At 40.9% G+C, this 26,741-nt stretch overlaps 2 protein-coding genes across 2 annotated transcripts; one reads left to right on the forward strand and one right to left on the reverse strand.

The window, feature by feature from the left end:
• Window positions 1-1,150: 1,150 nt before the first annotated feature.
• atp5pf (ATP synthase peripheral stalk subunit F6) lies at window positions 1,151-3,798 on the forward strand. The gene is made up of 4 exons (XM_067583184.1): window positions 1,151-1,267; window positions 1,977-2,146; window positions 2,753-2,877; window positions 3,699-3,798. The coding sequence occupies exons 2-4, from the start codon at window positions 1,977-1,979 to the stop codon at window positions 3,725-3,727; spliced, it is 324 nt and encodes a 107-aa protein (XP_067439285.1). The 5' UTR covers window positions 1,151-1,267; the 3' UTR covers window positions 3,728-3,798.
• Window positions 3,799-5,713: 1,915 nt separating this feature from the next.
• jam2a (junctional adhesion molecule 2a) lies at window positions 5,714-24,394 on the reverse strand. Its single transcript, XM_067583182.1, has 10 exons — window positions 23,897-24,394; window positions 17,917-17,982; window positions 17,588-17,698; window positions 16,585-16,734; window positions 16,306-16,493; window positions 15,955-16,057; window positions 15,302-15,409; window positions 15,092-15,104; window positions 11,180-11,213; window positions 5,714-6,643 (listed from the first exon to the last, which is right to left on the reverse strand). Exons 1-10 carry the CDS (start codon window positions 23,943-23,945, stop codon window positions 6,611-6,613), a joined length of 855 nt encoding a protein of 284 aa, XP_067439283.1. The 5' UTR covers window positions 23,946-24,394; the 3' UTR covers window positions 5,714-6,610.
• Between the last annotated feature and the right edge of the window lie 2,347 nt (window positions 24,395-26,741).

The raw sequence follows: 26,741 nt of genomic DNA on the forward strand, positions 1-26,741 counted from the left end.
CTTATATGCCTTTATAATAAGGGTCAGTTTTGTTTATTTACAGTATGTATCATGTGTCTAAATAGTCGAGATTTTAAACAAAGCTGGACCTTATGTTGAACATCTGTAGTGTTTATGATTTATGATATTTTTGCCTTGTTTTAATGTATCTTGACAACATGGCAAGAAGACTTGGAAACAGGATCTCAAGGACATGCAAATACTCTGTGAAATCCAGACATTGTCCCTCAGAAGACCCTACATTTATGAAATCACAAATTCTTTCGCTTTTTCCTTCCCCTAGCAGCTAAATAAGTCTCAAATTGCCAAAATTATAGTTTAATTGCAGTTATTTAGCTGTGGCTTTGACAAACCCCATTTGAAACACTTAACCTCAGGACAAACACGCTGCTGCTGACACTGTTCCACCATTAAACTGGTTATCATATTTCTATCTTTAAGCTCAAACATATTTGAACAACACACCACAGACACAGTACAAAATGAAATGGATCTCAGTCAAATTATTGGTAACTGAGACAGTTATTGTGCCTGAAAATGGAAAGATTCAGATTCAAACCTCAAATTCACTCTCTTCCTTTAGCTGCCCTCTCTGTGGTATACACCATCCCAGTAACAGTAATACTGTGTGTTATCTATCATAGTATTGAACATCTAAAGTCCATCAGCTTGTTCTGAACCGTGACTGACTGTGTATTACACAAAGTGTGCAAGTGGCCCAGGCTTTATCGTGGCTTAAATCTATACATAGCGTGAGGAGATGTGTTATCTGTGCACGGTAAAAGCAGCTTAGGCATGTTTTTCAGTGTCGTATCAGAAAAATAATGCCATTTCTATACCACTACATGCCAGACATTCTATTGTCATATCTATTCTACAGACAAAACTAAAGAAAGTAACAAATATGTACTAAATACTATTATTTCTTCACTATCTGTATATAACATATTTAACGAGGAGTGAGGTGTGATTGTTTTTTATTGTTGGTACCAGACACGGCAAACAGCCATATATTTATATAAATGGATAAAATAAAACAACATTTTTTTCAGTTCAGAATCCTTTATTCATTTTGGCTACTTCTGTAAAAACGCAAAACAAAGTAAAACAAATAAACAAAAAAATAAAATAAATTTTAAAAAAAATAATTATGGGAGGAGTATAAATATGACGTGATTCAACGCCGCCTTTCTCTTACTACCACATTCCCCAGAATCCACCGCGGTCGTCCTCACTTGGCTTGTGTGCTCAAAGTGTCAAACCCAAGGTGAGCTCTGAGTTTTTAATTTTAAGGCAATGCCAGCAAACATTTAACTCTACCCTGTTTGTCATGACAGGTTATATAACGATAAATGCATGTTTGTGTGTTTAGTGTGTGTAACTTTAGCGTGTGAAGTGCAACAAGCGACGGAGGAAAATGTTTGTCTGTCGCGTCTGCTAACGCTAGCGTAGCTTGTTAGCATTAGCAGCTAGCCGTAATGAACTGACCTTTGTGCAACGTCGTTGTGACATTATTAATGCAAGTCTTAATTCAGTCTTAGTTAACCATTCAAAAGCCACTAAAATGTAGCACCTGTTTAGCATTAATTCAACGCGAAGTGACTTTATGTGTGTAGCATGGTCGACGGTAGCTAAGTTAGACATGCTAACTTTGAGTGCAGCTAAGTTAATCTGCTCCAGCGTCCACATATGTGAGATGGTAGTTAATGTAGGTGACTGAGTCCTTCAAGGCAGAACATATACAACTTTAAAGCACTGTGACATTGTAACATTTTATAACAAAATGAAGTTCCAGCGTACATCTTTATTAGCAAACATTTCCTCTGTATGCAATTTAAAGAGACACATTTCCTCTTAATGACAACTCAATTTACACCTTGTGTAGATTGAATACGGGACCAGGATTGGCTTCGATTGGAGTTTATTTTTTTATTTATTTGTAACAACCTAACGCAGAGGCTTTATTTCTCCTTCAGATGGCACTTCACCGGTTATTCCACCTGTCCTCCATGCTGCGCTCCGCCGTGAGCCTGACCCTGCGCAGGAACATCGGCATCTCCGCTGTCGTCTTCAACCGGGCTAAGGAGCTCGACCCCGTTCAGAAACTGTTCCTGGACAAGATCCGTGACTACAAAACCAAGAGCAAGTCAGTTGATAAAACACACCGCGTGTCATAAAACCATTGACCACACATAATGTTTAATTTCGGTTGATTAGAGTTCAGATAGAAAAGGTTCACTAAGTAGACCACCAGCTCCCTAGTGAAATATTAACTCAAAATTTCCTTTAAATATTACAAAAAACGTCATTTAGCCTCTGGCATGCTATTTAATAGGGCTGTGCAATATGATCAATTATATCATATCCCAATATAGATCATTGCATATCACTATGTAGCACATTTTCTGTCAATTCAACTAATAGTTTCTGGTGTGTGAACCAGGTGAAGTACTCGAGTTGACGACAAGTACATGTTACGTTACTGTAAGGGCAATAAGAGCTTTGTGAGTAAAAGCCAAGAAGAGTAATTTATTAATGTAACCTTTGCAATAGATGGACAGACTCCAAATGATGAAAAATATTGCCGTAAAGAGTGATTTGTGACACCAAAATAAACGATAGAGCATTTTTCTATCACATGATATATATCGTCATATCGAACAGCCCTATTTAACTCCAGACCCCTTTCCAATCCACTCATCACCGCCACCCTCTTCCCTTGAACATTTATTTGATGCCTTGGCTCTCCCAGGGCATCCGGCGGTATTGTGGACGCAGGACCTGCTTACCAGAAGAACCTGTCTGAAGAGGTCTCCAAACTAGAGAGGCTATACGGAGGAGGAGACCTCGCCAAGTTCCCTGACTTCAAATTCACAGGTCAGTTTGGACTTATGTTGGTAGAAGTGTATGACATTGCAGTTTTTTTTCCTCTCCTGTCCAAATCTTAACCCAGTATGTTCAATTTTATATATATATATATATAAAAAGTTGTGTGCATCTATGTTCACAAGAGATTAAAATTGCAGTTTTATATAGTGACATTTATTTTCTAAATTATTGCTTAGTCAACGAAAGTGGTAAAGGAATATTTGAAATTAATATTCTAGTCAGTTATTGCAACATTAAAACATTTGGCAACATCACAAATTGTTAATGTCATTTTTGAGCCATGGTTTTAACATTGACCTTGGTGAACTGATACAGAGGAGCTTCTGAAGGACAAAGTGAGCCAGACAGTGTATTTCTTGTTTTAGTCCAAGCTGATAATGCAATATAAACCTGTTTATGTCACAGAAAAGTCTTGAACTCTCATTAGTTGCAGTGCTCATGTGCTGGCATATTTATGTAGACTGTTTTATCTTTTTTTAAAAGACAAGACTCTTAGCTCTCATATGATTTAACAGTTCTCCCATCATAATTATTTGTTTTTTCCACTGGAGAGATGTGCTGTGATTTGTTAGTCTATATATAGCGTATAAATGGTGACACCATCAAAGCAAGATGACTTTCTTATTCTGTTTGAAATTGGTTTGAGAACTCTTTATTTGTGAGCTTGACAGTATTTTTGATGAAGCGACAACTAGCTACTCTCTATATATTGCTGTAGTCTTTGTCTAGATATCAGATCTTATCTCACAGGAAATTACACTTGCCAACAACTGTCACTAATGTTTCTCTCTTTATTGTATTTTTTTCAGATCCCAAGCTGGATGAAGTGCCCAAGTAAATGCTGTCCATGTTGTAAATCTCCTACATGTCACCAATCTCTTGTATTTAATAAAAAGGTAGTGGATTGAATGACGGCTGAAATGGTTGTCAATTAAGCTGCTGTTGTAGGCTACAGTCACTGCACAGAACAGTGGTTATTGATTTACTATACAAAATCAAATATTCAGAACCTGCCTATACTGAATTCTTTAATGATAAAGTATAAACTGAATTTATAACTGATTAGATATCTCCAAATATATTAAGTGATCATTCTAGAAAAATGTTGCATATAGTCATTTAACTAGTCTCGTATCTGAAAATATTTTTATTAAAATATATTATCTGTTGTGACATAACTGATCCAAGAAGTTAAAGGATAGTTGCACACTTTTTCAGTCTTCAAATATTAATCAGTTGCCCAAATGAATTATTGAGCTTCCTCTAATCATCTCCCAAAAACTGGGGGACAAAATCCAGTTGTAAAAATGTTTTCTAAAATTAAAAGTAATATGAGACTTGTGCAGTCTCACTTTGACAATCATGTGAGAATCTTTCAAAGTGAGGCCATTTTTAGTACAAAATTCACTCTTTGCATGTCCAGTGTTTAAATAAGCAGCGGTGGAGGAACAGTAATATAAAAAGACAATCATTTTGGGAGATACTTGATTGCCTGCCAAAAATAGTAATTGCATTAGATTTGAAAGTGTTAATCAGGGTGAACCATAGCTTGCTCCAACTTCTTATAAATATACCCATATATACATCTATGTAAATGTCTAAAAAGGCTTTTTGACCAGTATTAAAACATAATGTATATAATCTCTAATTAGATATTTTTGTTTTAATCATGGCATTCTTACAGCATAATGTCAACTGTTGTGAATAGCTCTTCAGCTGGTAGTAATATATATGGAGTTATGTGAAATTCACTGATAAATTGGAGTGAGCCAAATGTTGGCTGACCTAGATGATTTGCTGTCGCTCTGATTTGGTCTTGCGAGTACTGTATCACGACAAGGTCAGAGATGAATTAAAGCTTTTCTAGGATGAATATTTGAAACCCAACATAGTGTCAGAAGGGGTAAGTTTCCATCTGACCTGTTGCTTTTGTGCAGCCCAACTTTAATGTCAAACTCAGGAAATGTACCAAGCAGTAGCTCACTGGGATTTGCAATGCCAGAGTTGCTAGATACACATAAATAGAATATGTGAACACTGTGTGAACTGTGCATGAATGCCTCGGTTATAACTAAATCTTATCTCTCTCATTCCCTATTCATAGGATTTTAAAAAACGTGTCCCATGAAAGGCCCATGAAAACATAGCTTTAATCTCATTTATGGAGTCTCTATCAAATATTAAACTGGAATTTGGGGTTTGAACTCTCGCTCTTGTGTATCAGGCTGCCTGTCAACCAGTCTCTGATGCTACATGCCTGTCAGAAAGAAATGCACTTGAAAGATATAGTCTTGCTTTCTGCGCGCGAGTATTTCCCTGTTTGGGAATACAGAAGAGCTTGTGAGCATGTATGTGATGTGCAGATGAAAAAGATGCAGTTAAGTTTCTGGAATAAGGCAGTGACAATTGGGATGCAACTAACAATTATTTTCATAAAGATTTATCAGCCAATTTTCTCAATTAATTGCTTTGTCTATAAAATGTCAGATAATAGAGAAAAATGTTATCATTTCTAAGATCCATTAGTGATGTCTTCAAATGTCATGTTTTGTCCAATCAATAGACAAAAATCCAGAGAAATTCAGTTTACTATTATGACACAAATAAGCTTAAAATCCTCACTTTTAAGAATATGCAACTAGCAAATGTTTAACATTTTTGCGTAACAAAATACATTTAAATTATTCGATTATGAAAATATTTGCAGACTAATTACAGTGCAGTAGATCATGAAAGACAACCAGATTTTGTGTTAACATCACACGAGTAATAATGATTACTTGTCAGTTTCTGATAATTGTGATTACAGGAATAATGGCAAATATGGCTTTTAATAGAAAACCTTTTTATTACTGATACACCATTCAAATAAAACTCTGAACAACCATTCACACACTGTCTAAAAACAGACACTCCATTTGATAAACATTGATAAACAGTGGCACAAAAATATAAAGACAGAAAAAGTAAGGCAAGTTCTTTACAAAAAACTGTGATCCATAGATAAATACGACAGACAAATTAAAAAGGCACAAGGAATATATATATATATAATATAAAAAGACCATGCAGGCACATTAGGATGGAATGGGGTTGGTCTCGATAATTGGCTGGAGCGTTTTCCCTGACTGGGGCCCCAGTATTACTGAAAATTGGCATGTGGCAGATGCTGAGGTAAACTGCATTTATGTTTGAGTAGATTGAAAACCACTATGCAACTGAACAGCTTTCCCTATGGCTTTAAGGATAATTCTCCTTTTGAAGATTAAAATTTTTAAAGCAACAAAATTTCCTTAAATGATCGTCTTTGGTAAAAGAAAACATAGGTAGTTAAAACGATTGGCCTGCAGAGGGAAGAAAACAACCAAATGTTTAGAAAGCTCTGTCCCTGGATCATTCAAAAAAGATCAATTGGAATTTCAACATCTGACCACCAGGGGGGAGCAGAGTGCCATGAAACTGTACTGAATCCCATATGAGCAGAAAACATTTATGACAGAGGCGACCCACACAGCAAAGCGAGAGAGTAAGAAGCCTTGCAAATCTGCTTGTCATTACCCATCCAAAAGGAGCGGTAGAGGAAGAAGATTGAAATTAGCATTTTATTGGAAGATCAAAGAGCTCATTCTGAGTCCAGAGAAGGAGAGGGGAAAAAAAATCTGAATCCAGTGTTGGCACCATATCACGAGGGTGATTTTATTCTTCAAGGAAGGCCAGCTTCTCAGAGCATGAATGACTGAGTGTGTTTGAAATCCTGGGACACAGAAAAGAAGTACTTAAGTATTGTTTTCTTGCATTTATTTCAGAATTACGGTTCTCTGTGATGCATCAATCAAAAACAGCAACTGGACTTCTTGAAGATGTTTCACCGTTCATCCCGAAGATTTCCTCGGACTGACTGGTGGTGAGTCCCATGCATTTAACCTCTTGTAGAGTTGTTTACACCTAGAGTCATTGAAGTCAAGTGTGGCTCATTAGTCCATCAGGTTGCCAAGTGAGAATAGTTGTAGTCATGTAATCAAGGTGTAATTTGGTGTTAAACTGTCTGGATAGGGATGTCAGGACAGTATTGTAAGTGGCTGATTAATTGTGTTGTAGACTAACTCAGTTGTTGAGTGATGTTATTCCAGTTTGACATAGATGGCCTCCTTCACTCTTCTTTTAAACCACCTTTAATCTCTATCCAGTATGTGTAAATTGCTGTCTTCAAAGGAGTGTCCCATATCCTTTAGATGTAGGTAGACAGCTGAGTCTTGACCTGAGGAGATGGCTCATGTGCTTAAGTGCTTGTTTTGTCTCCCTGATGTATAGAGCTGTGCATTCTTTGTTGCATTAGACTGTAGACTATGTACTACATTGCTCTGCTTAAATGTTTGGATGTGTAGTCTTTAGAATGGGCAGGTTTCTGTCTTAGTGTGTTGCTAGGCTTGAAAAACACTAGGAAGCAGTGCTTGTTGAAGATCCTCTTGAGTTTCTCAGATCCTCCATCCACTTTCGGAATGACAGTGTTGTAGTGCTTTTTCTTCTCATCTTCACCTGTAATCATGGTGTTCTTACTGGATCCTTGTGGCTGTTTTGACAAAGGCACAGTTTAAGTAGCCACAAGCTTTTAGAGCCTCCTTCAGGTGTTTGTGCTCCTCTTTCGCTCAGTACGTGTGGGCATATAGTCAGCCGTATTGTGCAGGGTTCTGTTAATCTCCAGCTTGTTCCATAGTGAGTGGAGAGAGTCAGTAAATAGTGATTGATGTTTCCTGTATATTTCAATGTTAAGGCTTATTTCCCCTCCAATGTGTACTGCATAGCCCAAGAAAGCCTAACTATATTCCGGTATGTCCTCCCATGTGAACTGGATGTTGCTGTCCACTGAGTTTATATGTTCTGTGACACTTTTACTTCCTGGGATTTATTTTGATCTGAGTAAGTGGCTAGGTGATGTTCCCTTGAAGGAACTCAGAGGTCTCTACTTCCTCCATGTAGAGGTTAGCCCCAACAGGAGACGCTGGTTGAACCCATGCTTCTGTGAGTAAAAACCCTTATTGTATTTGAAAAGGTGGTGTTCAGACAGGTCCCACATCTGGTCTGAGGTTGGTTCCGTTATTGCCTTGTAGCAGATGTTTCCTTAGTGACTCCACTGCCATCCATAATTGGAATACATGCGAAGAATGAAGCAATGTTGTATGACACCATGGTTTCATCAGAGTCCAGTGTCATACAACATTGCTTCATTCTTCGCATGTATTCCAATTATTGATGGCAGTGGAGTCACTAAGGAAACATCTGCTACTAGACAAAACCATAGGCAAAAACGGAACTAACCTCAGACCAGATGTGGGGCCTGTCTGAACACCATCTTTTCAAATACAATGAAGGTTTTTACTCACAGAAGCATGGTTTCAACCAGCGTCTCCCGTTGGGGCTAACCTCTACATGGATGAAATAGAGACCCCTGAGCTCCTTCAAGGGAACATCACCTAGCCACTTACTCAGATATGTGGACGGCACTTAGATCAAAATAAAATCCAGGAAGTGAAAGTGTCACAGAACATATAAACTCAGTGGACAGCAACATCCAGTTCACATGAGGACATAACAGAATATAATTAGGCTTTCTTGGGCTATGCAGTACACATTGAAGGGGAAATAAGCCTTAACATTGAAATATGCAGGAAACATCAATCACTATTTACTGACTCTCATCACTCACTATGGAACAAGCTGGAGATTAACAGAACCCTGCACAATACGGCTGACTATATGCCCACAAGTACTGAGCGAAAGAGGAGCACAAACACCTGAAGGAAGCTCTAAAAGCTTGTGGCTACTTAAACTGTGCCTTTGTCAAAACAGCCACAAGGATCCAGTAAGATCACCATGATTACAGGTGAAGATGAGAAGAAAAAGCACTACAACACTGTCATTCCGAAAGTGGATGGAGGATCTGAGAAACTCAAGAGGATCTTCAACAAGCACTGCTTCCTAGTGTTTTTCAAGCCTAGCAACACAATAAGACAGAAACCTGCCCATCCTAAAGACTACACATCCAAACATTTAAGCAGAGCAATATAGTACATGCAGTTTAATGCAACAAAGAATGCACAGCTCTATACATCAGGGAGACAAAACAAGCACTTAAGCCATCTCCTCAGGTCAAGACTCAGCTGTCTACCTATATCTGAAGGATAAGAGACAGTCCTTTGAACACAGCAATGTACACATACTGGATAGAGAGGACAGGTGGTGGGAAGAGGAAGCCATTTATGTCAAACTGGAAAAAACATCACTCAACAGAGGAGGTGGTCCACCACACAATTTATAAGCCTCTTACAATACTGTCCTTTCCTCCCAGGCAGTTTAACACTATTTACACCTCGATTAATGTCTGCAACTCTCACATGACAACCTGGTGAACTAAAGACCCACATGTGACGTCAATGACCCTGAAGGTGTAAACCTCCCTACAGAGGTGCGATACAGGGGCCTACCCACCAGTCAGAGGTGAAACATCTTCAAGAACCTAAAAACAAGCCCAGCATAACATCAGCTGGCAATTTTCTGTGTTTTTCTTATTGTCAACAAATCTCATGTCCATCCAAACCAACAATAAACCCATCCTACTTACATGTATTGTGTGTATATGGAAAGCCTGATATGTCATATTCCTCTGTGTTGTAGACCTCTGTCACCTAAAAACTATTAAACACATCAATGAGCCACACTGGGTGACATTTTCCTTCACCCTGCAGTCAATGGCTACCACAGTTTGTTTAGAAACAGCTCCAAAGACTAACAACAGTGAAAAGATAGTCACACGCATGAAAGAAGTTCCTTGTACAGCAGACGCCACTGCGCATGTGCGGGAACACAGTTTTATTTACAGAGCTTCACTAGCTTATTGTGCTACATAACACAACATCTAGACTTCGTACAATGCAGCACAAAGTCAAGAGGTTGTGATATGTAGCACAACAAGCTAGCAAAGCTCTGTAAATGGAACTGCATTCCCACACATGTGCAGTGGCATCTGTCGTACAAGGAACCACTCTCCTGAAAGTGACTATCTTACCACTGCTATTACTCTTTGGAGCCGTTTCCTACAGTGGCCATCAAGGGCAAACGCGCTGCATCTTAAGCAAACACATCCCAATAGACAAGACACAGGCAAATTAAAACATTTTCATCAATTTGACAACACACACGCAACATTTAGAAAACACACTGCGAATACCACAACACATTAAAGTAACGACAACTGAAGTGTTTCCAGAGGACATTAAAGAGTGATGAACATATCAATAACTCATAAGCGAAACATTAAAACACAAATGAGGCCTCTTTCCTACTGTAGTAAGGTAGACAACGAGCTACAACCTTATTTTCACCAAAACGAGCTGTCCAAATAACATTGTTCTCTAGGTACAGCCGACTGTGAGACCAGTGCACAGGGACCGTCTAAAAAGTGCAACACCAAATAGAGATACTTCAAACAATATTCTTTTTTTTTCCCAAACTATTTGTTGGAGTATAACCAACAGCGGACCACTGATGTGTGAAATCATTTTGAAGACACTACACTGTATAAGAATAATTGTTTGAGGTATCCCTTTTGGTGTTGCACTTCTTAGAAGGTCTCACAGTCAGCTGTACCTAGAAAACAACGTTATTTAGCAAGGACGGCTTGTTTTGGTGAAAATAAGGTTGTAGCTCGTTGTCTACCTTACTACAGTAGGAAAGAGGCATCATTTGTGTTTTAATGTTTCGCTTATGAGTTATTGATATGTTCATCACTCTTTAATGTCCTCTGGAAACACTTCAGTTGTCATTACTGTAATGTGTTGTGGTATTCGCAGTGTGTTTTCTAAATGTTGCGTGTGTTGTCAAATTGATGAAAATGTTTTCTTAATTTGCCTATGTCTTGTCTATTGGGATGTGTTTGCTTAAGTTGCACCATGTCTGCCATTGATGGCCACTGTAGTTTCTAAACAAACTATGGTAGCCTGCGGGGTGAAGGAACATGTCACTAAAGTGGTGTGACTCACTTACGTGTTAATAGTTTTTGGACAACAGAAGTCTACAGCACAGAAGAATAAGATATATCACGCTTTGGCTATACACACAATACTTAGTAGGATGAATATTGTTGGTTTGACTACACATGATTTGTTGACTATAAGAAAAACAGAAAATTTGCTAGCCTTATCCTTAACTTCAGCGACACTACTCGGTGCCTAAAATGAAAGGGGGAAGTGGGAGGTGCAGAGACGGAGGGGAAGAAAAAAAAAATCAGACTTACTTCTTGGGGCGGAGGGATGTAGTTGACATTGGACCTGAAAGACAAAGACATGGTAAGCATATCGGACAGTTTGACACAGTCACAAAGAGAAGAAGAAACTCGAGGCGGACAGCTATATCCTGAGTCATATCTTGCCCTGCATAAATAATGCACATCATACATGGCAAACCTCCCATTGGGTAAAAAGGAAGTGCTGCCTCTGAACTGGAGCACTGTATTTAGCTTGAGAGAGGACTGTAAGGAACCTGTAAGTCTGGATATCTGTTCTTAATAAATACAAATATACACAAAATGACTTGGTATACACAGTTGGCTGGTTTATCTATGGAAGCAAAAAGCAAGCAAAATGATTTGAATCTTCTACACAACTGAAAACCTGTTTGAAAAATGTAACCATTATAGAAGACTTAAAGGAATAGGAAATGAACAAGTATACAAACGTCAAACAAGCCAGGAACGCTTGATGGTTATACAACATAGACTATTCCATGAGCTCGGCACAAGCGTGTCATCATGAGAGCTTAATGACTAAACAAAATCACATCGTATATACATAAAGCTTCCAGGGCACTCGAGTGTGGAAGGCAGTTTGTGTCTCATTTCAATGACTACAAATGTTCAATTGTATACAAACTATATAGCAAGCACAGCTCCTATATCCTTCAACCCTACATCTATGGTGAATAACAGTCAAGGGTAGACTTCCCACAGAGGAACCCACACAACTACCAAATTCACTATGAGGGGCAAAACCTGACATGGGAACATCTTAGAGGTGAGAGTATACATGAAACACACAAAAATTTGAAAAGCATCATAACGGCAACTCAAGAAAACTAATACAAATATATAACACATCAAAGAATAAGCTGTCTCTGATATATACACACAAACATTTGAGAGTGCCGTCTGATAAGAATAAAGCAGATTAATAAACCATGAACATTTGACGGTCCATTAAACCTCTGTTCTAGCCCTTCTTGCTCTTTGTGATCAACTATACTGTGTTTTACTGCAGCCAAATTCACAATATAGTTGTTCTCATTTACATATTTTTCTGTGCCTCTTGTCAGATAACGGAACAAGTATGAAATTTGAGATGAGTGTTACAATTCGAGCACAGCCACATAGCATCACGACGCAGCATAAATACATTTGCAGCTCATTTATATGAATGTGGTGATAGATACTTACATACTTGACACAGGAAAATATGTAAATGAGAACTATATTGTGAATCAGGCTGCATTAAATCAGCATAGGTGATCACAGAGAGCAGAAGGGTCCAGAACAGAGGTTTAACAGGTCACCTAAATATCAAAATCCCACCTACCAAGGATAAACGATCAAGCCTGAATAATTTCACAACTAAGTATTCAGCTACATATAAGATTCAAATGATTATTACAGCAGTTATTTGCTTCCATATCTGTCTGTCAGTCTGTCTAAGCACTCACGTGTCCTCAGTTCTGTGCAGGGTTTGGCTGCTGATGTGGGCTGCCCCATGACACTGGGAGATCCAAAATGACCTGTTGGGGTCAGTTTGTTGGCTTTAAAAAGGTTTCACGAGAGGGGTGGTCATTTCAGACTCACACTGCACACCATGCTTTTACGGAGGGGGTGGGGGGGTTGTGGGGGGGGGTTATTAGCGGCAATGCTGTACAGACATGCAGCCGATCATGATGCAGCAGAGCCAAATTGAAATGATGGGGGTGAGCCAGCCAAGTGGTGAGCCAATCACATGCAGCAATCCAACACCCATGATATACAAAATCCACACCCTATGCAACTTTTTGCTACTGCCTTTTCTTTAAGGTTTGTGCTGCAGCTGTGGAAGTGTCCTTGAGCAAGACGTCTACTAACTGTGACTGGATATCTGTTCTTAAGTGGCTATTTTATAATTGATGTTCCCCAGGGCTCCAGTTTAGGCCCCTTATACATTTCTATAGTTAATTAAAGGAAAAACTACAGAAATCAGTTTCAAAAGTAGCTTTGAAATAACTCTTTGAAATAATAAGCTTTTTATAGGGCTGTCAATTGATTAAAGAAAACCTCATCACACAATTTGCTGTGATCAATTGCGATTAAATGCTTTTTTCTTCTTAATATTTTAGCTTGTAATAATGGATATTAAGATGTAAAATCACGGAATTAATGTAAAATTCAAATTCTGTTGTTTAATAGCATCTTATATGCCTAATATAGGCCTATATGTTAAAGTGCCAGTTGAATTTCAAAACCATCAAGACCATTAAAATCAGCTTAGAAGGCAATAATTTCTTATATGTACTAATATAAATGATGATTAGCATGTTCAAGTGCCAGTTGAATTTTAACAAGGTCCACGATAGTCCTTGCAAATATGAACAAGGAAAGATTTGGATTCACACATGGAAGACACAAAGAGAGAGACAGATCAAAGGGACCCCTTTTCCCTCGCCAAAATTTAACCTAATGACATGATTGGTACAAATGGATGCCTTAAATCGTCTACTTTCATATGATACCAGTATCTTCACTCTGGCTTCTTTGAACCTGCTACACAGTAATGTGTTAATCATTTATTTTTGTCTTATGTTTTGTGACGCAATTGATAGCCGTGTCCTCCTAAAAAGTGTTTGAGGTTATAAATTGCTAGAAATTAAATATAAAACAGTAAACAATGTTTCTTTAAATATATACTGTATGTAATGTGACCATCAGAGTACATAGACAGTGAGGTGTATTGTTCAAGGACACTTTGACTTAACTCTAACTTGTATTATTTTTTATGATATTAAACCTCCCTGACAAATAGCCCAAATTCTTCACTTCTTTTTTTACAACTGTCATCTATGAGGATGATGTAAAACTGGACTCTGGTCAGTGTTTAACAAGGTACAACAGCCATCCCTCTCACCAGGTCCTAGCCATGTCCTTTTCTCTGAAAGGCACAGTTACACCCTAGATCTGCATTCCTACTCTGTTAACTTGTGCCTACTATTGGTGCATCAGAAATCATGTCACATTGTCTTTGAGTCTTTGTGAAGAAGCCTGTTCTATAAATAGAAGTTGACACTGACAGCTCCAGTTAGCTCAGTGGGATAAGCATCAGACTTTAACCTAGACAAAGAGCTTTCGCATCAGCTTCAAGGAGAGCTCCACGCTGACTCTCCATCAAATGCTGCGCAGTAACAAGCAAGTAATCAAATAACAAAGTCAAGCAAGTTAGACCAGTCACATGAGGACATGCATTTATGTCCGCGGTTTCTGGCTTAACAACCAGTCGGGCATCAAAACATCCTTACACCCACCCTGGTGTATTTGCAGGACAAGGCCTGTTGTTGTGTGTAAATGCACTGCGCTGCACTACCAGCCCTCTGTTATGCCACTTTCTCATCCTCCAATCCCTTCAATATCTAAATAATCCATTTCAAATTACCCCTCCAATCAGTTTAATTGCCTGCAATTCTTTCAAGTGACAATATTTTCCTCCTTGCTGATTAACGGCCAGTAATTATTCCGTAATTATGTTGCACTGATTATTTCTCTTCCTCTGCATTGTTAGATCATCGGTCGGACAAACTTGACACAATTTCAACAGATGTACATCTGCCTGCAAGAGGCAATCGATGTATATAAAAAAAAAAAAAACTTTTCCCATGGCTCTTACATCTGTTGGCGCCAATCACCAGATGAGTAGAAGAACAGGCGCTGCTGTAGCTCAAAAACACACACACGTATAGACGCACACAGCCACAGCTGTCACTCTACACAATCCTGACTCAGCACGCAGACACACAGTCTAAGTGCAACAACAACAGACCACCCACCCCCCCTCCCTCCTCCTCCTCCTCCTCCTCCTCCCTCAGTCTTTAGGATATTAGCCTGTGTTTGTTCACATCAATGTTAATGCAATCACAGAGCTCTTACCTTCCTCTGTGTCCTGTTGATGGATGAGTCGGGAGGATCATGCAAGACAAAAAAAAAAAAGAAAAAGAAAAGAGCGTGTGTCACATTTTATGGAGAAAGTACAAACAATATTTCTAATAATTGATGTACAGCTCATACAAGCAGATCAAGTGTCTATTAGATGAAAAAAACAAATTACTGAAAACAACTGAACTAAAGGGACAAACTCACTGCTGAAGAAGCCGTTGCGATGCAAGACGAATCCCCCGCATCCACAGACCACGATGACCAGGCAGACCACCACCACCGCCGCCACCACGGCTGTGACGTTGACGTCCTCTGGAAGCGGGAAGGAGATGGGAATAAACACTTGAGTTATGATCTGTTTGTCACGTGAGGTGAGAAACGGATGGAGAAAAACTCTCCCTTTCCTATTTCATTATGTTGAAGCAGTAAGTCACCAAAAAAAAAAAATGGGGGGAAATATATGGACCTCAAACATCAACCTCAACAGGAAGGCTATATTTTAAATGCAACTCGGTCTCTTCCTGTACTCCTATAATACTCTCAATAATTTATTAATTGCGTGACATGCTTGTGTGCATTAACCTAGAGCACATTGTAGGATTTATTAGCAAGTTGATGACCTTTCCATACAAAACAGCATAATTTTAGACAATATAACTTGTCCCAATAGATACCCCTTCAAGCTTTGAGTTAGTTTATAAAGGTGAGTACGCTCTCGTACTCTGCTTTAGAAGCAGGGAGAAGTGAGTTTAGCAGGCTTTTCCTCTCCACTGCATCCCTGACTTTCTCCATTACTGAAAGGTTTGGGAGGAAGAGGCAGGATAAAGTGCTGACACACACAAAAAAAACACACACACCTATCGTCATGTGCTTGCCCTCACACCTCATGGGCTTTCCCACCCCGTTCGAAGCCTGGCAGCTGTACCGGCCGGTGTCTTCTTTGGCCACAGTTTTAAACTCCTGCAGCAGACACAAGGAGAGAAGACGAAAACTTTCATGAGGATGGCTTTAACAGTTGTTAGAAAATAGAGAACATGAGAACATTTTTACTGCTGAAGAGCAATCAAACTAAACTAAACAGAAGCATCTCTATCCTCCTTTCAATAAGACATGTTACTGTAAGGAGACACTGTAAAATATTTCCCAATACACACTCAACCCTTTCACATTTTCTTTATCTACACACACACCAGTGTTCCCTCTCTCACCAGTACTCCTGTGTGTGAGTTGATTAGATAGGTGGCGTTGGCGTGCCGTGGCGTGCTGATTGGCTGGTTGTCCTTGAACCAGGCGTACGTAGCAGGCGGGATGCTCTGCTGGTCCCTACAGCGCAGCTGCACTACTGAGCCCGTCACTGCCGAACTGGGGATTTCACAGGACGGGGTGTGTGGGGGTACTGGAGGACATTACAGAGTAAATATTACAAAAACATAAGCAAAACCTAATTTTAGCCTTTTTTTTCTTTGTTGATTCTCAGGCAGTCTTACCCAAGACTTTGAGGGTGACATTAGTCTCGCCCAGATTTACAGAGTCAAGAGGAGCGCTGATCTCACAGCGGTACTCCCCAGCATCCTCCTGGGTCACCCTTTTCAGCGTCACTGTCGCACCTTCCATGGTCGCCCGCCCTTCAAAGGAACCTGAGAGAGAGAGGACATGAAGATCAGAGGACATATCTTCCCTGGCTGAGGGCTAAAGCTACTATAAGCAGACATCATGTTTATAGCATCGTTAAAATGATTCAGGTACGTTTTTGTTTGTAGAAAAATGAGACGATCCCAGTGAAAACTGGTGCAGTCCTCTTTGCTTGTTTTGCTTCCATAATTTACATTTATTTTACTTTCTCATGAATTAGGTTTTAACCAAGGTAAGAAGTTAGTTGAGATGGTTTATGAGCCTCTAACAAGTCAACTTTTCAGCAACATAAAAAAGAAAGATGTCCCCAGATAGACCATAATGCATTTCTGCATTTCTTACACTGACATCAAAATGTTTTTCATCACTCAGGTGAATTTAAAAGCTGCTCGTTGGCAGCAGCTCTACCAAAGAAGTAACTCTTTATTCACGTCACCTTTTATGCTAACTTCAGCTGTGGGGTGGAGTTGCGTCAGAGAGGTATTTTGAAGCCTTGATATATTTGAGTAAAACTCTCAGGCTAACTGCGTTGTCCTTTTAAGACTGTGACCAGGTGAAAGCTGTGATTCATTATTTATTTCATCCATTAAATTCACATCACTAAACCTTAACGGTGAGAGAGAGAGAGAGAGAGAGAGAGTGATCAAAGATAAGAGACACGCTATGATTTTATGCTTTGACCTCATTGACACATGCTAAAATATCTCTTACACTTTATACATCATTCCTGTCTCGCTGTACTTGGGTGTTTTCTCTCATCCTTTGTGGCAAACCCCCTCCAGCTGGTACTGCAAGCTGATTAAAACAAATGCCCTGTTTGTCACCCAAGGGATAAAGAGCGACAGGCCGCTTTCTCACCTTTGAATTGTCCCTCAAAGTACACAAAGGAGACATCTTTCCCCTTCCTCTTCCACTCGATGCGCGGACTCTGGTCCTTCTCTGTACGGAACATGCAGGACAGCACTGCATCTGAAAGAAAGGAACAAGACCAATGAGATATTTATGGCAGAGCAGCGAAGCCTTCGATCACTGGCATTTTTAACTGCTTGCTCTATTTATAGCCTAATAGTTTATTCTGTCAGAGAGAATCTGATAGAAGCTCTTGAGGATAAAAATGGCTCAAAAAGTGAGACGAGGCGGCCTGGATGTGAGCTGCTTTTTTTCCTTTTTTTTTTTTTTTGCCTCACCTGAGAACTCCCGCACCTCCACCTTGTGTCTGTTGGTCGACACGGTAACAGGAACGGAGGGGGAACCTGGTGGTGGTGGAGAAGGAGAGTGGGAGATTAAAAAAAAAAAAAAACAGAGGAGAGCAGTTCAGAACACAATATCGCTTGTCATCCATTAGGGGGGCAAGGTGAATTGGGTAAAGTGCTCCACATTGCCCGCCAAATGCAAGAGGAGAATGCTTAATGGCTGTCTTTGGACTCTCTTGCTCGACCGAGGAGGACGCAGCAGTCTGAGTTTCTCCTGGAGATGTGAGGTGACGGCAGGATTACTCCCTCTTCTGCTTTAATCCTGGGGGGTGGGGGTGAGGGGGGTTAAGGAGCAGCCCGCCGTATGTTAATTTAAGCACAGGTTAGGACAAGGTCGCCAAACCTCCAAAGCTCACCGCAGAGGCTTGTCCAGATTAACCTGATGAATGGGGGACATTAGCTAAAGAGGCAGATTGCACACTGTCGGTGTTTGCCTCTTTGCCGCCTGCGTGTCACAGATACCCCCACAACATCCAAACAGGAAGAGGAAGCGGGAGCTGCCTTTCCTGTGTGCTGATTGGTTTAGGGAGACGGATTATTGTCTGATTGTGCTGTTGATTACAGGTTAAATGGGGTGGGGAAGGTCACCTGAGTGAGAAACAGGTTAGAAACATGCACATCATGGTAGGAACAGCTAATCTCTAAAAGCCTCACAGCTCCCAGAAGTCTAGCAAATTAAGAAAAGTTTTTAAAAAAAAAAAAAAAAAAAAAAAGGATTTTTAGACTGAAGGCCATGAAATTACATAATAAATGTTGAATGGGCCTCAAGGGTACTTAGCGGAACATTAAGGCCTTCGCAAAACTCATTTTTAGTTCAAGATGTGAAAACTTCTAACTAATTTGGCGGAATGAAGAGGTCACAGGAGAGGAGCCTTCACACACTCAATAACTTAACTCGCCCGTAGGAGACACACACACATTTACTTTTCCTGCCATTGTTTCAGCAAATAGCATGACGCGTACAGATTAACATCTGAAAATCCTCAACATTTACACTGGGATTACTTAGTCAGTCCTCCAGTGTCCTGTTTGTCAGTTACTTCCTGTGTGAAGCCCATTGTTACTTAACTACAGAGGTTCGAAGGGAGGGGTGACCACGGAAGAATGGAAGGCGAACTGAGACAAAGAGCAGGAAGCGTGGATGTAAGAGAACAGGAAGGTGGACATGTCGGATGGCCATACAAACTGAGCATGGAGCTATAAGCAGAGCTATAAAAGTCTCTCTTGCGCTTATATCCACAACTGCTATTTTTAATTTTGCTGTTAAATAAACAACAGCCTATACAATAGTAATGTCATCTACAAAATGCAGCACTATGCACTTTTTAAAAGCTTTTCCTAAAGTTGGCTCAATTTTCACCAGCCTCACTTGGTCAAACTTCCTGCTAAGTGAATTAAAACTGCACGCTCTCTCCCACCAGACGCTCTTCTCTTCCCTTCACTTTGCCATGTGTTGACTTGCGGCAGTGTAACAGGATTATCATCGTAGCCTTGGCTCGTGTACCTCGACACCCTCTGAGGAGCATTGTCTCGCTAAAGGATGAACACGAGGAGGGAGGGAGATACAATGAGATTAAAAAGGGGGGACGAGAATGAACGACAAAGGAGAGATGAGCGGCCCTAAGAATAGAATACAAATGAAAAGGAGAGGAGGAGAGTGAGGCGGAGGCGGCGGTGGAGAGGGGACCAGAGACCCGGAGAGGCATGAATAAAAGAGAGAGTGGGATTGAAGGCGAAGGAGATCCTCTCAGACAGTAGGGCTGTGAATGGGAGAAGCTCTTGTCACATAGTGTGAGACCAGGCCCGCCGCCACCTTGAAGGGTGTCTCTTTGAGAAAAAGGAAATATAGCAGTGCTGACAACATGCCTACAATTTATCTCTGCATGGCTGACTGTCACACTGACTGACACACACACACACTGACATAAAAAAAAATGAGCAAAAAAGGTTCTGTATGTGAGGTCCTGCTGCCCCCGTGTCGCACTTCGCTTTGTGCTCCACTAGTACGAGCACTGTCAGCTTCAATGGCCTCAATTAGCTACAAAAAGGCGTCGAGGCAGACGACAAACACATGGCCTGTTCGGTTCATTTCACAACTGCATGGTGGGTAATGTTCATATGGTGTGGCTTTCTAAATAAAAGGCCTGCTGTCCAAGAAGTCAGCGTTCAGAGACAAATGCCTGCACTGGATGTCATTTCAGTGTTGCCTCTGTTGTAGGTTTTTTTTGGCTTTACTGCTCAGTTTTAGACCAAGCAGTAAACATATGAATTCAGGCAAAGCACAAACATCTAATTAAATACGCATGAGGCATCCAAATGTAAGATATAATCCTACAAGACATATAGCCTGAGGTTGGAATTATGGTTCTCAGAAGATACACGTAAATGTCTCTCCGGGTCTACACAGAGAAGGGCATTATGGGTATATGTAGGAGCTCACACACCTCCCAGGATCTCAGCAGTGCATCATGTGGACCGGAGTGTCCAACAAGCCGATTGGTTAATCCAGCTCCCATTGGGAGATGAGTTTGTAACGGGCAAGAAAAAACATGCAAAAACTCGAAATCCGAAGTATAAAAGAAACAGTTGCCTAAATATCTAACAATGACCCTGAGCAGCCCAGAGAGGCATGTTTCAGCCTTAAAACGTAGACGTGAGCTAACATTTCAAGCCTCATTTTAGTCAAAGTCAAAGCGTTTGTCATATGCACAGTTAAAACAAGTTTCCTTGTACAATGAAATTCTGAAGCTTCCTGTATAGTGAGGTGGGTTAGATTGGGGGCAGTGGATTGGATCTGTTGATCAGTCTGATGGCCTGAGGATAAAAGCTGTCCCTCAGCCTGGAGGTCTTGCATTTCACACTTCTGTACCTCCTGCCAGAGGGCATAAGTGTGAAAAACCTGCAGAGTCTGATGCTGCGGGCTCTTCTATGGACTCTACGGTGCTAGGTGTCCTGCAGAGATGGTAGGGGCACCCTGACGACCTTCTCCGCAGTGTTTATCACTCTCTGCGGGCGTTAACGGTCCATGGCGGTGCTGTTCTCGTACCACACAGTGATGCAGCTGGTCAAGATGACCTCTATGATGCAACTGTAGAAGCTCGGTGATATGCCGAATTTCCTTAGTCTTAGAAAGTACAGCCGCTGTTGTGCTTTCTTGAGCAGCTGGGTGATGTTACAAGTCCAGTTGAGGTCATCACTGATGTGGACGCCCAGGAATTTAAAGAAAGGAATTTCATTTTAGCCCTGATGTCCACCAAAAGTGGATGTTTTTGAACCAACGTAAAATGGTTCAGTAGTTCACAGCAAAAAAAACAAGTATTCTAGATTAGCTCACATTGAGTCGTTTTACCCAACGTTACACGGTAGCCAGCTGAGTCAGGCTGTTTGTCAGAACACTTGGTTGTGAGGACCAGTTATTAGCTGGATCTGGTTCATGTATGTCTGCCAGATTTGATAAGATGTCAGTCGTGTGGACTGATTTGGGCTGAGAATCAGCTCCAGTTAGCCGCACCCAAGCCAGATTTGGACAGGCATTGGCACGCTAAATTAGTCCAAGACTCTAGGCCAGCAAAATTGCTCATATAATGAAAGTTTTAATATGAATACAACATCAAAGAGATCTTTTTCTTACACAGTATGAATCATACACTGAAATGGGTGTCAAAAAAAAAAGCTTATCTGGACTTTTTCAATAAAGTTTATATTTGCTTCGCAGCAGCACGTCTCTGGTGGTCCTCCAGTATGGCACCAGGTATGGCATCTACAGGATTTAAAACGCTTTCTGCTGAGGGCCTGTTGTGCCTCTGAAGCACAGAAACATCTAGACAAAGGCAACAACAAAGAAGCAAGCTTACACACACACACACACACAAACACATCTTGTGCGTGGCATTAACATCAACCAAACACTGCGACAGCTTAAACTCACAGAGGGACACCCACCCTCTTGCCTGAGCAAAAATAGAAAGATGGCACGATCGCTCCTTGGCACGCAGCTTTGCTCTCATTACGTGGTCCGTACAGAGTGTTACCGGGGCTGGGTGTTGCCAGAGCTGAGCTGAGGTCAAAAGCATGGTGCAGTAATAATTAAGGCACTTATTCAAATTAACAGGGAACAAATGAAAAAGGGAGGGAGATGGACCCATAGGAAATATCCTGTCTGGCTGTGTGATACAGATAACATGAGTGTGGGCAACACACACGTTTCAAGGCTGAGGGGGCACAGAGAAAAACAGGGTGAGGACTGTGTGTGTGTGTGTGTGTGTGCTCTCTATTCGAACAAAGCCCCTCTGTATGACTGTAACCCCGTGAGCAACAGCTGTCTCAGTCAGACGCAGTGTGTGTATGTGAGAGAGAGAGAGAGAGAGAGGGAGGTTGAGATGGGGGATGATGGGTTTCTTGCCACAGAGACCCACCCAAAACACTTCCTCCTAGACTTTTTTAAACAATACAACCATCAGGCGTTCAGTGGAGCTCAAGTAGATTCATTGCTGCTCTGTTAAACTGTTGACCTCTATCAGCGAGCCAGATGAGTGATTTCTGTCAGGTTGTCCACAGCAGGCCCGGATACACACACACACACGCACCTCTGAACTCGTGACCCGGTGGCCTGACAGGTGGCAAAATGTGGACAACACAGAGTAAAAATGTGCGTCACTCACTCACACTGTCTCATCACATCCATCTGACACTGCTACTGCTCCCCCGTAGTGCTAACAGCACTTCCACTGTTTTCTATTTTCCTGCATGTCACACAGCTTTCCACGCAAGGCAATCAAGGAAAGTTAGATGCTTTTTTTTTTTTTTTTGGTTATTCTAAGACACCGGATTTTCTCAATTTTTTCAACTCATTTCCACCGGAACATTCACATTTTCCTGTTTTGTTCCCAACCCCCATCAGTCTCCTGGTTACAGACATGCTATGAAAACACGTTGTCACGACCGAGAACTGTTTGAAGTTTCTGGTGGTACTCCAACCACTGACCTCACACACACACACACACACACACACAGATCCGCCACCTCTTCAGCCAAAATGGGTGCCCACCCGCTACCGCCGTACTGCCCACACCCTTGGGTGGCACGCCGCCAAGTACAACTTTAGAGCCAACTTGAAGGAACCCAGCCTGGCTGCATCATCACACAACCCACTCTCACAGCGGGGCTTTAACTACATAGAGCAGTGGTAGAGCAGGGGTCCTTGAGGGGCTTCCAGCAAAAAGGGAAATCATGTATTTTCACTACAATTTCATCCATAAGTAACACAATGACAGGATGTATGACTATTTTGGTAATGGGCTTCGTAGACTTGCTGTAATAAAATATCTAAAAGCGAAAATCTTATCAGATGGGCGTCCGTGTTCTAATTTATGTCAGGGGTCCTTGATGTGAAAAAGTGAACACTAACAGAGGAACTGACTGAAAAAACAAAACTGCAATAAATTATTCCATCAGCTTTTATATTAAACTTCAAATTGTTAAATTCTGCCACTGGGTTAAAACTTTGTTTTCAATGTAAATTCATGTTTTCAGATGAATTTATCTTTGTTAGAAACAACTGGAAGGCAAAATAAAACTACACATTAAAGACATATTTACTTAATCTGAGCTTTGGTTTTAAAAAATATATACCAGCATTTGTTTAAAAAGTATACACCTAAGCCTAGAGTGCTACATTAAAAGACTTTTCTGCAGAGTATTGATCCCTGGACATCAATGTTTCTGTGTAAGCTGTTAAAAAAAAAAGACATGATGATAAATAAAAAGTAACATGCAGGATCAGCTAAAATACACTAAAGCTACCCGGCACTTTAATCATGTCCATCCTAAGCTTCATCCCTTGGAGAGACAGAGAGACACAAATACTAACAGAGAGTTAATTCTTCTGAATAAATAGTTTCCGTTCCCCACTTACATTGCATGAGTAAAATAACAATAGGAAGATACAGGGACGTCCCCTCCATTATCGTCCACAACTCTGGCTGAGTCTAGTCTTCCCTGGACGGAGCGAGGAGGCAGATCCTGAGCCTCAGCTTTCTTCTCGCACTTGTTCACAACTCTCCAATAATTCATCCAGCTTCCAGGGAATACTGTTCTCCACGGGGGGAAGCGACCGGACCGACCCGGCGCGTCGCGGAGTGGAGCGGAGCGTCACGGCGCGGCAGGCGAGCGGGTGAGCGGGACGCACCTCCGGAGACTGATAGCGCCCGAGAACCTGGTGTCCTGACTGAGAGGGGTCTGAGCTGGGAACGCTGTGCCTCGATTACTATCAGAGAGCCGGATGGATGTCCGCTCTCCTCTGTGGTTGTGCGGTTTCGGCGCTGGTTGAGGTGGAGATGGAGGTGGAGGGAGGGCGGGGTGTGCTTTCAGACGAGTAGAGCGGCGGAGCGCCGAGAGCGCAGCGCCGTGTCCAAGACGCGCACTGCACTGCCAAATGGCCACATAACACTGGACTCAACTGGGTATGGCAACAAGGTGTGGCACCCATCATACCTTAACACGAGTGGGACCCAGTTTAACCTCAAAGTTTTTAAAAATACTCCTGGAGAGCAAAGATTTAACTAAAAGATTAATATGAAAGCCACATCTGGAGCACATCTGGTGACCTGCTCATGATAATTTAACAGCTAGTTTTAAACCTAACTGCAATATTAAATACAGTTTATCATTCTTGAAGTCTTCTAGGGATGTGAAACCAAATCAAAGTTATTATGGCACCACTTTCTAATAAGACTCCATTATAAAAGGGCTTTTGGTTAAAGAACAGATCAGTTATTAGTCTTCAGTCTCTTAAATGTCACACCTGATCCATCTCTGGATAATAGAAAATGTAAAAAAAAAAAAAAACTAATTATACTTACTTTGCAAAGACATTTAGTTATCTCAGGTAGGAGGAAACTCTTCTGGCATTTAGTGTAAGTTATTCATCCATCATTTATCATCTGTTTATAGAGAAGCTAAACCAAAGGTATGTTTTCTATGATTTTTGGGACTCTTAACTTTCATAATTGGAAACTTTTCAGTTGTGGGGACTTGGGGAAGATGATGATTTTGTTATTGGGTACTTGAGTTACATTTATTGTAATGGTTTCTGCTCTTCAGGTGACTATTATTTAAATTCTTTCATTATTTGAGTTTTGTTGGATGTTTTTCCTTTTTTTCAACAAAATTTTGCTGGATTCAGATGTATGTAGTTTGTTTCTAACACTGCCTTTTTTTTTTTGCTAATTCTCCATATTTTCTAGGGGTTTTGTGTTTATTTGGGTTGGAATTGACATTTTGATTTGTGTGTGGGTGCTGCAATCTCTTTTGGTTTTCTATGGTATGGAGGATGAACTTATCTATAAATTAAAAAAAAGGCGAGAGATAAATTAAATTAAGTGCATAATGATAAGTTAGTTTTCTTAACAGGAAGCTTGGTGCTGATTAGTGCCAGTATGTGAATCTAACTGTCCAGCACAGAGATAACACACCACAACTGTTTCATTAACCTCAGTCCTGCAGATCAATGAGTCCCCAGTGGATTACTATCGACTGAACGCCGGATCGGTTCGATGATCCGACCAACATCAAGATTTAACACCTGACAAACAGCATCCAGTCCGTCTTTCCACTGGTGAAACATAATGAGGGAACCACTGAAGGTGAGTTCACTGTTAACCTCACATTACGCAAGCTCTTCAGCATAAAATGGAGAACAGGAGCACATTATAAATTAATTTCTAGGAATGCATTATTCCAGAGTGTTTTAGTAGCTATTCAATTTTAATCATGTTGTAGCAGCAGAAAGTCATTCCTAAACATTTCTCCGGCTCAAGCAGCGAGGAGGAATTCAGGGCACTGATTCAAACATCTCAATCGGTGCTGGTGGTGTGACTGGCTGTGAGTCCGAGGCATATGTCCCTGGGTGTGTCTCGCACATTGTCATGTGTGTATGTGTGTTGTTGTGGGGGGGTGGTAGTAGTGAGTGGGAGCAACAGCTGCACAGCGGCCAACTTTTCAGGCCCGAGGCTTTGCTCAGTCTTTGATAGAGTCGTGATTTAAATATTAGGGGATGAATGTTCTTGCCGTTAAGAAGCAGAACATAAGAACAATACTTGGATGATCTGAATAACTAAAGCATTTTCCTGCCGTTATATGTTAGCTGCCTTTTTGTTTACTTTGTATGTATGTCCATATACAGACAGGGGAAGGGGCTCGAATGTCAAGAGGGGGGATTTGTGACACACAAACGGGGGGAGGGGAGAAGGGTGGAAAGTCTGGGGGATACGACGAGGAACTCCTCAACTTTCTTTATGTCACTCACAGCCATTAAACATCCCCAGCTGTCTGTAACCACCTGTACTGTTACACAAATGGTGGACATACAGCACCATCACAACACAAAACTAGTGGTACTGCTTTATAGATGAGCTATAAGCCATTGATAAGAACAATTTTTTGCAGATATCTTCGTTTGGTGAATAACTACAGTTAGACGACACATGCAAAGTTTTACATGCATCTTCTGAAGACCCCTCCTGACTTTGATATTACCTCAGTCTATCAAGTGTTGCATGATCAACAGTGAGGATTTTGATACGAACATTTAAATGTGTCATGTTTGCAGAGCAGGCGTTTGTCTCAAGGGCTGCAATTAACTGAGAAACAGGCAAACTAAGATGGTTAAAAGATGAATCGCTTGCTCTGTAAAATGTCACATAACAGATAACATTGCTTGTTATAATTTTCTAAAGTCCAAGGTGAAATCTTCATATTGC

This window comes from Thunnus thynnus, chromosome 24 (genome assembly GCF_963924715.1).
Source record: "Thunnus thynnus chromosome 24, fThuThy2.1, whole genome shotgun sequence".
In the NCBI taxonomy this organism is placed as follows: Eukaryota; Metazoa; Chordata; class Actinopteri; order Scombriformes; family Scombridae; genus Thunnus; species Thunnus thynnus.